We start from the raw sequence: 12,388 nt of genomic DNA on the forward strand, positions 1-12,388 counted from the left end.
CTATGTGTTTTATAGCTTTGAGGAGTGAATAAATAATGCATTGTTTTCAAGATGCCATTTCTGTGTAACTGCAAAGTTATACTGTCACAGGCTCCTGGAGGAAAACAGGTGCGAAATGTAGTTCTCTCAGGGGTGCACAGTGCACTCAAGAGGGACTAAGAGTCTAAGGTGCAATTGACACTGTAACCCTGACGCCTTCTCTCACATTTACAGGCTAAAGTGTGAGGTATATTGACAAAGCTGTATGAGTCAGTGAGAACTACATTGCCCCAGTTCTATGGATAGATCAGACTTTGATATCCAGAGCTCTCAATCCCATGGTTTACAGAAGAATTAAGTTAATTTTTAAAAGTTAACAAAGAAGATGGAAGTCAATTTTAATGGTATAGTCATATTTTTTGTATCAAACATGCTTGCCAGAATCCCTGTAAAGACAAGACGATTTTCATATCAGTGCTCAGTTTACAAGCAAAAGGATTTTTTTTTAAAGATCTGCTGGTCCAGCAAGTTCAGCTTGGGCTGTGAGAGTTGTTCTGAGGTTCTTTCTATCCTATACAATTACAATAAAGGTACTGAAGGCCTTCAGTTACATTTGTGCCATTTGTTGCCTTCAACTGATTTGCACAGGTGTGTAACTGACTGAAATTCAGTAAATAATTCTGTTGATGATGTGTGAGTAGAATACAACCTGTTGCTCATTCAATTTTTGCTGTGTTGGCTCTGCAAACCAGGGCAGCCCAGAGGATCAGGGGGCCTGGGGCAAAGCGGGGGAGCTTGTACTTACCGGGTGGTGCTCTGAGTCTGCGGCGGCAGCAGCGACATTTCGGCGGCGGGGGGCCCTTCAGTCGCTCCGCATCTTCGGCAGCACTGAAGGGCCCCCCGCCACCGAAGACCCGGACCGCCGCTGGGTGAGGAAAGGGATTCTCGGCCCAGGGAAGATTGCCCCACTTACCCCCCCCCCCCGGCGGCCATGCTGCAAACAGTAGTCAAAACTCATTTTAGTCACTAAAGTTAGGAGGAGGAGATGTCAGTACTGGTTGAAGATCTGATTAAAAAAAATAAGGAAAGGATGATGATCTATTGAGTAAAAAGGTGCCATTTTTATATAGACACTTTTCAGAGTAAAGCTGCACTTTGAGAAGTGCAGAGCTCACCTGAGGAGACTCATGCTATTATTTCAAATTTATGTGCTCATAGTTTAATGTCGTGGCTTGTGTGCTAAGTCTTGTAAACTCTTCTTCTGTATAATAAACAGCTATTTTTCACAAATAGGTGGATTTAAAAGTCAAATGTTTAAAATATAGAGGATATTTTCTACCAGATTATAATGTTAAGGTAAGTGAAATTGTGGATGTAAACTGCTTGACATTATTCTTTTAATAATTGCATTATCTTGCTATACTCCCTGCAAAAGTGGTAGAAGAATCACTTACAAATGCAGTTTATAGCTTGGTCCCACATAATTTATATATGAAATTAAATTAAATCTTTCCAGGCCCTATGGGCCCCACCCAAAGCCTACTGAAATCCATGTAAGCATTCATTGACTTCAATAAGCTTTGGATCAGGGTCTGCTGTTGGATGAGATTAGTCAATTAAAAAAACAAAAATTCATAGGAACAAGTCATGTCCACTGATAGAGATTGATGGACTCTGGAGATTGAAATAAATCTTAAGTGGCTTTAGTATGGCCACCAAGGCTCTGTTGAATCACTGGCAGACACTGCCTGGGGTAGATGAGATTGCTTGAGTGATTTCATTCTTCTATGTATGATCTCAAAGGGAGGTATTGGAACATTGTCTATTGACCCAAGAGCTCTCTATTTTAGGGTTCTCCAAAGTTGCATTGTCACCAGGGTAAATTATGAAAAGTTTTGTGTGGCAATGCTATTGATATGCACCTTGTCTAAATTTTGTTAAACCTGGATGATCGCCTCTTTTGATTTCTAGGTGTACAGTGGGAAAAAGGGCTAGGATGAAAAGAAGCACAGTGAGAGGATGGATATTGACTCTCCTGCTATTGAAGTATAGCCATAATTTCCCAAAGTTCAGAATACAGGATGCCTCTAGCCTTCCAGTTGTCCCAGGGGTGCCGGGTAGACTTCAGAGAGAGGACAATGGCTGGTAATCTGCTTAGTTAGTAGTATCAGCTGCAGGGCACAAAGTTATTATCCTAACTCACGGGTTCTCAAACTGGGGATTGGGAACCCTTAGGGAGTTGCGAGGTGATTACATGGGGGCTCACAAGCTGTCAACATCCACCCCAAACCCTGCTTTGCTGCCAGCACTTATAATAGTGTTAAATATATTAAAAAGTGTTTTTAATTTATAAGGGGGGTGGGTCGCACTCAGAGGCTTGCTATTGTGAAAGGGGTCACCAGTAAAAAAGTTTGAGAGCCACTGTCCTAACTTCTTATTTGCTTGCAGATGCAATTCAAGGTGTTCCCCTTGATCTATACAGCTCCATATGATTTTCTATCCTGGCTGTGTGGCTTTCTTTCCATTAGTGATCACAGCAATTAAGATCACTTGAGACCAGGGTTGTCAACCCTCCAGGATTGTCCTGGAATCTCTAGGAATTAAATATTAATCTTTAATTAAAGTTCATGTCATGTGATAAAACCTTCAGGAACACATCCAACCAAAATTGGCAACCCTACTTGTGACGTTCAAGGTAGCAGAGATTGAAATATCAGGACATTGGTGTTCTTATGTGTAGAGCCATCCATTGAGAACTTGCTTCATCTGTGATCCTTCAGAAGCAGAGTTTCCTGACCTTCAGCGCATGCTGTAAAGCACTTCTACTTATTTAGGCTTTTGCCTGAATAGGGCACGCATGAGGGTATAGAAGGTGTGGAGTTTTTGTGATGGGAGTCAAAAAAGTAATGTCACTTTACAAACCCAAGCAACATCTTTAGATGGGGTGGCTGAACAGTTATGTAGGAAGTTAGCTTCCAGCACGCAAGCTCTCCGGAAAAGAAGGCATTTTGCCACATATTTTACGAAGGTGTAGAATTAGATTGAAGGCAGCACAACAGGGTAAGTAGACAGGGGCCATCTGGAGTTTTCTAAACTGTTTCTTTGAATCTTCCATTTTGGGCCTTTTCATCAACACTTTCATTTTCACCACTTAGCAGGTCAGAGGTAAAGCTGCCGGAGAAGTCTGTTAAAGTTACAAGGCTGCGAAAGTATTTTAAACAGCAGCAATCCAGTCTAGTGACTTGTTGGCAATACTGACTTTTACCAATTGTTGTGATTTTTGTTGTGAGGCTGGGGACAGTAGGTGTTTTTAAAGCCCTAGCTCCTGGAATTCAGTGAGAATTCCAGCTCCCAATTTAAAAAAAGAAAGAAAAAGGAAAAAGAGCTGCCAGCCCTCATGGTTGCAGAGGAGCGTGAACATGTGTTTCAAGTGTACCCAGTAGACAAATCACCCCAAAAAGCACTTAACACCCCCCCAAACATTTATATAAAAAAACCCTCACCATTTTAAGTCAAATCTCAGGATTTTTGAATGCTGGGGGTTTGCAACGTTGTGAAAGACTGAAGTGGCTGGAGGAGGGAGGGGAGCAGACAGCACACAAAGGTTTGGGAGCGAGCTAGGCGCTACAAAGAGGCCCCCAACCCTGTTGGCAAAGCTGGGGGGGGCAGGGAACCCCACATCACTGAAGGCGGCTGCCTTCACGGGTAAATGATGCCAATGTGCAGAGGGTGAAGAGACTCCCCCCTGCCCTGGTGGGAAAAGGGGGCAGCGAATGGAGAAAACGCCCCCTGGAGGGTGCTGAGGGAAAGCCCCCTAGCCGGGGCGGGGCGATGTGTGGGTGTCCTGCCCGCCTCCTCTCTAAAGGCGGGGCAGGGGAGCGGAGGGGGAGTTTAGCCAAGGCCCCTCTAGCACGCCGGGGTCATTCACCGGCGCCAGGCCCCACCCCGCCCCTCGCCGCCGCGCGTTCCCGCGCCCCCTCGCGACAGGCCGGCGGGGGCCGCGGGAGTCGGCGGCGGTTCAGTCTCCTCGCGAGAGAGGGCGAGGTTTCCGGTGTTGTGACTGCGGGGCCGTAAACATGGCGGTGAGCCTCCGCGCCCGCTCGCTGAGGCACCTCCGCATCCGAGGTAAGGAGCCCGGCTAGGCCCGGCGGGAGGCGCCGCTGCTGCTCCCCCGGCCCCATCACTCCCTCCCCGCCCAGGCTAACGGGCTCTTCGCTTCTCCCCCCCACACAGGTCGGAATGACAGCGGCGAGGAGAACGTCCCGCTTGATCTCAGCCGAGGTAAGCGGGGCCGGGGGGCGCCCCGTGCCGGGCCCTGGGGAGGCCGGGCTGGGGGATCGCTGGTGCGCTGGGAGTCCAGCTCTATCCCTACCCCATGGGAGGTGGGTGAAACCCTGCCTCTAAGGCGGGGCCAGGGGAGAGGGGCTTGGGCCGGGGGAGCCATGTCCCGCCCCGCCCCTGGGCGAGGGGCTTGGGTGCGTCCCGGGGGTCCGCCAAAGCCAGGGGAGGTGACTGCTCTGTGGGAAGGAGGGGCCTTGCCATAGTGATGGCGTCCCAGGTGAGAGCGGAGCTCCGGCTAGTCCGCTGTCCTGGTTGGTACTGTCGGGGGCGGGGGGCGCTAGACTTCTAGTCAGGGGATCCGTTTGTGCTTCGGTGTGTAACCAAACTGCAGTCACATAGGGATGCTATTTTCAGTCTTACAGTCTGGACAGCTGTTGCAGTGAAGGGGCGGGGTCTGGGGTGGGGTATTGCTAGGTATGTAGAGCTCTCCTCCGCCACCTCTGTTTGTGTCGGGGACGGGGGGACGGGACCCGATGGGTTATTGGTAGATGTACGTTTACCTCCTTCCTCTGTAGTTGTTTTTTAGAGGCCTTTCTTCAGGGTCATTATTTACTGGCTGCAGATGGGGCTGTTTACAGCTTTTGGGGGTTGGACAGTTCTATTAATTTAGACAAAAAGAACAGGAGTACTTGTGGCACCTTAGAGACTAACAAATTTATTGGAGCATAAGCTTTCGTGGACTGCAGCCCACTTCTTTGGATGAGTACTCTAAACTCCAGTTGCCTTTCCAGAGGCTCCCTCATTACTCCCTCCAGCCCAAATCTCACCCTAAATCAACCTGCAGATCCACCTCATTTTAGCAGTGTTGTATATCAGATAGTGCTTGGAATTGCTTCAGCATTTTCTAATGAATGATTTTGTGGCTGTGATAGATCATATAGCCATCTCTTCCCATATGTACCTGGTTTGTTCTAGTATGATCAGTTGCAGTGCTTAAGACAAGGGCTGTCAATTTATAATTAACTCAAGTGATTAATGCAAAACAAACTAACTAGATTAAAAAAATTAATCCTGATTAATCACAGTGTTAAACAATAATAGAATACCAATTTAAATTTATTATAAATATTTTTGGATTTTTTTTTTTACATTTTCAAATGTTGATTTCAGTTACAACACATAACACAAAGTGAATAGTGCTCACTTTATATTTATTTTTGATTATAAATATTTGCACTGTAAAAATAAAAGAAATAGTATTTTTCAATTCACCTTAGATAAGTACTGTGGTTCAATCTCTTTATTGTGAAAGTGCAATTTACAAATGTAGAATTTTTTTGTTTTAATTTTAATTTTTACATAACTGCACTCAAAACCAAAATAATATAAAACTTTGGAGCCTACAAGTCCACTCAGTCCTGCTACTTGTTCAGCCAATTGCTAAGACAAACAAGTTTGATTACATTTATGGGAGATAATGCTGCCAGCTTTTTATTTACAACATCACCTGAAAGTGAGAACAGGCGTTCTCTTGGCACGGTTGTAGCCGGAGTTGCAAATAAACATTTTTATGCCCCTTCATGCTTCTACTTGAAGATTTTCTTTTTTAAAATGCAAATATTTCTAATAAAAATAATTAGGGCTGTCAATTGCAGTTTCGCATGTGATTAACTCAGAACACATTAATGTGTTTTTTTTTTTTTTAATGAGCATTAATCACACACCAGGGTGCTGTGCTCAGGGGGTGCTGCTGCGTGCCTCTGGGGCATGGGTGCCCATCCTCTTGCCACCCTGCTCTACTGCTGCTCCCTGTCTCCTCTCCCCCTGCGCCCCATGGAGCCATCCCTGGCTAAGCTGCTGCAGACCAGGAGCCTGCTTCCTGTCTGCTGTGCAGAGCTGGGGAGGGGGCCCTGTCCATGTTCCCAGTCACTGCTGAGCTGGGGTCGGGGAAAGGGGGAACCTGTCTGCTGCTGGCGCGGGAGTGAGTGCTACCAATAGCAGCTGCTGCTGGCTGAAAAAGTGTTCAGGCTCCTGAATACTCTGCTTAAAGTACAAAGCACACAAAAATATTTAAATAAATGGTATTGGATTATTATTAGACAGTGCGATTAAAATTGTGATTAATTGTGACAATATTTTTAATCTTGTGATTAATTGCAATAATTTTTTTTTTATTGTTTGACACTCTACTTAAGACATATTTATTCTGGACTTCCTGTCACCATATTAGAACTTAAAAAAAAACTTCATCTCGTAATTACTGTATGTGTTAATTTGTTTCAAAGTTTACTGACTGGCTCTTGATAAACATACGTTCTTTTCTGTGACAAAATATTACGATGCTACAAAGACACTTGCTACACATTAATACTCCTGAAGGCATTCTGAGCCAAAAAAATTTAAAAATTCTGCGCACAATATTTTAAAATTCTGCAAGTTTTATTTGTCTATTAATAAATGCAGAGGCTCCAGCATGGCATTGGGGAGCACAGGCCACTGGCTGCACAAAGGTTGGCGATCATCCTGCAGCCTCCTCACCCCCCACCCCAGACTCAGTGATGAGGCTACACCCGACCCTGACACAGCACAAGGCCTGGGCCTACCCCAGAAATGCGCTGGGGCCCTGCCCCTCTGTGCCAGGCACACCATGTGTGGGGCAGGCAGGATGCAAATGTGGGGGGATCCAGGTGTGGGGTGAGAGGATTCTGTGTGGGACAATCCGGGTACAGGCAGCTCAGTGGGGGGGTGGGGTCTAGGTGTGTGGGGGATCTAGATGCACAGAGGCTTGGGGGAGGGAGGGTTCCAGGTGCAGGGGCAACGGGACTCTGCAGGGGCTTCCAGGTGAAAGTGGTTGGGGTTCAGCAGAGGGGTGTGGGGGTCTCAGCAGGGGGGACCAGGTGCTAGGGGAGTGGGGCTTCGGGGGGGTTAGACCTGTTGAAGCTAATTAGGGGTCAGTGGTGTGGGGTCAGGATGTGGGGACTCAGGATGGTGCAGGGGGGTAGGACTCATCATGGGGTGGGTTTGAGTGCAGGTAGCCCAGTGGAGGGTGGTCTGGGAGTAGGGGTGGGAGTTCAGAGGCAGGGATTCTGGGTGCAGGGGGCTCCAGATGTAGGGGTTGAGGTTCAATGGGGTGAGGTTCAGGTGTGCAGGGCTGAGGGAATTTGGGTGTATGGGTGAGGCTTGGCGGGGGTGTTTGGGTATGGGAGGTCCGGATGCCGGGGGCGTGGGTGGATGGGGGAGCAGCTCCCTGTACAGCTGAGGAATGATGGGGTCAGGAAGCAGGGGAGGATGCTGAGCTTCCTGCAGCTGGGGAAGGTTTCTGGGGTGGGTCTGAGACAGCCCCAGCCACTCTTTGCAGGGGAAGAGGAAGTCTTGTCCTCTCCTGCTGCCTCCAGCCCAGCTGGGACTAGCACCTGATCCTGGCTTAAGGTAGGAGCCATTGGCTGGAGCATCCCCAGCCCTGCTGTGATTTACCGCTCCGCTGTCTGCTCCGGATGCCTGAAACGACGTACCTAGGCAGCTAGGGAGTGGTGTGTGACTGCTCTTGCAGCTTCCCTGTCAGAAAGTCATTTTTGTGCAGGGGTGCAAAGAAATCAGTGGGAGACATGAATTCTGCGGACATGCAGTGGTGCAGAATTCCCCCAGGAGTAACATTAATAAGCCATGTGCTAGGCAAATACAAAACCACTGCCTAGCTAACACATTGTTAAACTTCCATTGTTGAGGACTAGTGTATATTTTTATCTGTTTTTTGGGTTTTTCTCTGGCTGTTGGGAAACAAATTGCCCTGCTGGCAGCATTGATATTTCCCCCCAAGTTTAAAGGCGGAGATGTTCTTATCTAAAGTTCTTGATCTGTGGAAGAGAATGAGGGTTGCATTTTGTATATAAACCTGATTGCATTGAGTTGATGCTTGTAATATAAATGTTTTGCTTCAGAAGATCTTAATGTTGATGCTGTGAATAGCTGCATGTTCACAAGGAGGTAGGGTGGTGGGGAAGTGATGGAAGCAGAGTGTCAAAATAGACTGTGCACTATAATGAAAATAGGATACTGGTTAGAAAAATATTTCAGGAATTATAGCAACAGCTATAAGGTTTTCCATTTCATGTGTAATTGTATTAGAGAAACAGAGTAGCTCCAGGTTTACATAGTAATTTTAAAAAAAAAAAAAGGGGGGGGGTAATTTTTGCTATGACCCCTGTTTTGAGAAGTTAGTAATAAAGCAGTTCTACTTACCTTTAGGTTGGAATTTGACATACCATGTCTCAGGCCATACATAACGTACTTACAAAATAAAATGTCACCAAGATCAATTATGTTTTTTAGTTCTGGAAAAACAAAGTTCTCATACTTTTTTGCACCTGTCTAATAAAAAATTAAAGAGGTTTTGTGGTATTTTGTTTTTAATGCTGGCTACCACACATATAATGTAGATTGCTACTTGTGGTGGGTAAGTTCTGTGAACAAAATGAGCCATTAAGTTCCCAATGCTGCAAACACATTCATGATTGGTACTGCTGAAGTCGGAGTGGCTACTTGTGTATAAAGTGAAACACTTGCATGGTTGCTTCGTATGGCCAGAAACTCTTTGTGACTCTGTACATTCAGGTTTCACATGTTGTACATGCACTTAATAGAGAGAGCATACAACATCTAATTGATTTCAGTACATTTGATCTTAACACCTCTGTTAGTTCTTGTAATGCACTTCAAACAAAATGTATACTAAAAACCCAATATGAAGTTGCCATTGGCTGAGGATGTGAAACAACCTGGCAAAAAGTTAAAACAACATATCCAAGGGAACTGTAGTAAAAGAATTTTAACTGATTCATTCATATTGACTAGTAAGATTCACAGACAAGATCCAAGTCAGTTAGCAATTCTATTTGGCAATGAGCTGAGGCCACCACTTTCCATTCTGGGCCATTGGAACAGTGAGGCATTCTGGCTGTGTGTGCAACTGAATATCTGATACTAATATAATGGGGAGAAAATGCCTTGTGCTTTGGCAATTTTTATTTCTGGAGGTGTTTCAGTTCTATGATTGCAGCATCATGTCAGACCACTGTGAAAACCATTCTGTGCTCCTTGTCAAAGATGTTTTCTTGCACTAAAAATGCAACAGTATTTGACTCTTCTGTAGGCCCTTCATAGAATCATAGAAATGTAGGGCTGGAAGGAACCTTGAAAGGTTATCTAGTCCAGCCCATGAGGCAGGACCAAGTGTATCTAGACGATCCATGACAGGTGTTGGCCTAACCTATTCTTAAACCTTCAATGATGGGAATTCCAGAACCTCCCTTGGAAACGTATTCCCAGTGATTTAACTATCCTTTATAGCTAGAAAGTTTTTCCTAACATCTACCCTGAGTCTCTCTTCCTATGCTGATCAATTCTTGTCCTCTCTTCAGAGGATATGGAGAACAGTTGTTCACTGCCCTCTTTATAACAGCCCTTAACATGTTTGAAGACCCTTACCAGGTGTCCCCTCTGTCTCCTTTTCTTAAAACTATAAATGCTCAATTTTTTAACCTGTCCTCATAGATTGGGTTTCTAAACCTTTTATCATATTTGTTGTTCTCCCCTGGACTCTCTCCAGTTTGTCCACAGCTTTGCTAAAGTGGACACTGGATACAGTACTCCAGCTGAGGCCTTACCAGTGCCAAATAGAGTGGGAAAATTACCTCCATTGTCTTAGATGTGCAACTCCTGTTAATGCACTCCAGAATGATGTTAGCCTTTTTTTTTTTTGCAACTGCATCACATTGTTAGCTTATAGTCAATTTGTGATCCACTATAACCTCCAGATCTAGCCAGTTATTTCCCATTTTGTAGTTGTGCATTTTTTCCTTTTTAAGTGCAGTACTTTACACTTATCTTTATTTAATTTCATCTTTTGATTTCAGACCAGTTCTCCACTTTATCAAGGTCATTTTGAATTCTAATCCTGGGCCTTCAAAGTTTTTGCAGTCCCTCTTAACTCAGGGGCATCTGCTGATTTTTTGTAAGCATGTTTTGTCCTAGTCATTAAAGAAAAAAATTATATAGTTCCAGACCTAGACTGATCTCTCTGGGACCCCACTAGATATGTCCTCCCAGTTTGACAATGAACCATTGATGACTACTCTTTGAGTATGGTCTTTCAACCAGTTATGCAACCGCTTTATAGAAATTTCATCTAGACAACATTTTTCTAGTTTGCTAACGAGACTGTCAGGTAGGACCATGTCAGAGCATTACTAAAATCAAGTTATCCTGTCTAGAAACCCTTCCTCCCCTGTCCACTAGGTCAGTAACCTTGTCAGAGAAGGAAATTAGGTTAGTTTGGCATGATTTGTTCTTGACAAATCCATGTTGGCTATTCCTTATAATTCTGTTGTCCTCTAGGTGCTTACAAACTGTTTGATCATTTGTTTCAGAGTCTTTCCAGATATCAAAGTTAGGCTGGATAGTCTATAGTTTCCCAGGTCATCTTTGTTCCCCTTTCTAAAAATAGGTACTATGTTTGCCCTTCTCCAGTCATCTGGTAAGTCACCTATCCTCTTGAATATAATCGCTAATGATTCTGATATTGCTGCTGCTAGTTTAAGTACCTAGGATGAATTAATCTGGCCTTGCTGACTTGGATACATCCACCTTATTTAAATAATCTTTAACCTGTAATTTCCTTATTCTGGTTTGTGTTCCTTCCCCTTGTTGTCTTCTTTTAAATATCTGGTCACAATTAATCTTTAGTGAAGGCTGAAGTAAAATAAGCATTAAACACCTCAACTTTCTGGATGTCATCCGTTATGAGCTCTCCTTCCTCACTAAGTAGTGGACTTACACTTTGCTTCATCTTTCTCCTTTTCCTAATGTATTTATAGAACTTCTTATTGCTAGCCTTTCTGATTTTTGGCTCTGCATACTCTCCCTTTCCCCCTAGATTTTCTTCCCATGGGACCTTACTTAACAGTTCTAAGTTTGTTAAAGTCTGTATTTTATGTTTTTGTTTTCAAGTCCATTGTCCTTGTTCTGCTGCTCACTCCTTCTTTTCCTTAAAATTGCTTTCCTTAGATTGTTGATGCCAAATTGCCTTCAACCCTCAGTTTCACAACCAATTACTCTCTCTTAGTCATAATGAAGTTTAAAATGGCTGCCCCCCTGGTTACTTCCTCCACTTTCTGAAACAAAAAGATATCCCCAATACATTCCAAGAACTTATTGGACATCTTGTGTTTTGCTGTATTACTTTTCTAACAGATATCTGGGTAGTTAGTCCCCCATTACTACCAGGCTTAGTGTGTTGGATATTTCTATTTGTTCTAAAAATGTCTCATCCTCCACCTCCTCCTGATTTGGTGGTCTGTAGTAGACTGCTACCATGATTTCATCCCTATGTTTTCCCTTTTATCTTTACCCAGAGACTTTCAGCTGGTCTGCCTCTCACTTCCTTCGGGACCTCCGAACATTAGTATGATGTACCATAGGCGCCAACTCCGTGGATGCTCTGGGGTTGGAGCACCCGGGGGAAAAAATGGTGGGTGCTCAGCACCCATCGGCAGCACCCCTCCTATCCCCCAATGTTTGCTGCCCGCCTGCAGGCCCCACTGAACAGCACCTCCCCAACCCTTCCGCCTGCCGCAATCAGCTGTTTTGTGGCATGCGGGAGGCTTTGGGAGGGCGTAGTGAGGGCATGGAATGCTGGGGGAGGGGTGGAATGGGGTGGGAAGAGGCGGGGCAGGCCTTGGAGGAAGGGGTGGAGTGGGGATGGGGCCTGGGCAGAGCCAGGGCTGAATACTCCCCGGCACATTGAAAAGTTGGTGCCTGTGTGATGCAACACCTCCTCCTTCCCCCCCCCCCCCCCCCCCCCCGCCTTTCCTTTGTGAACAAGTTATAGCCCTCTATACAATAATTCCAGACATGGGATGTAACCCACCAAGTCTCGATGGTGTCATAATTCATAATGTAGCTTATGTACTAATGCTTCCAGTTTTTCATGTTTGTTCCCCATACTGCTTGCATTTGTATATAGACATCTAAGAAATTAGCAGACTTTCCCCACCATTTTCATTCTTGTTCCTGTGACTGTATTGTACTTTTCCATTCCCTCCAACCCCCAACATCTAGCCGTCTGATCCCT

At 45.0% G+C, this 12,388-nt stretch overlaps 1 protein-coding gene across 1 annotated transcript in view; it reads left to right on the forward strand.

Annotated features, from left to right (window-relative positions):
• The first annotated feature begins 3,935 nt into the window (after positions 1-3,935).
• Positions 3,936-12,388, forward strand: part of RICTOR (RPTOR independent companion of MTOR complex 2) — a 182,060-nt gene continuing 173,607 nt past the window's right edge. Inside the window, exons 1-2 of the mRNA XM_054032098.1 lie at positions 3,936-4,104; positions 4,213-4,260. Of these exons, the coding sequence (XP_053888073.1) occupies positions 4,056-4,104; positions 4,213-4,260 (97 nt within the window). The 5' untranslated portion in view covers positions 3,936-4,055. The remainder of the gene's footprint in view (positions 4,105-4,212; positions 4,261-12,388) is intronic.

The sequence above is a fragment of the Malaclemys terrapin genome, chromosome 6 (assembly GCF_027887155.1).
Source record: "Malaclemys terrapin pileata isolate rMalTer1 chromosome 6, rMalTer1.hap1, whole genome shotgun sequence".
Classification (NCBI taxonomy): Eukaryota; Metazoa; Chordata; order Testudines; family Emydidae; genus Malaclemys; species Malaclemys terrapin.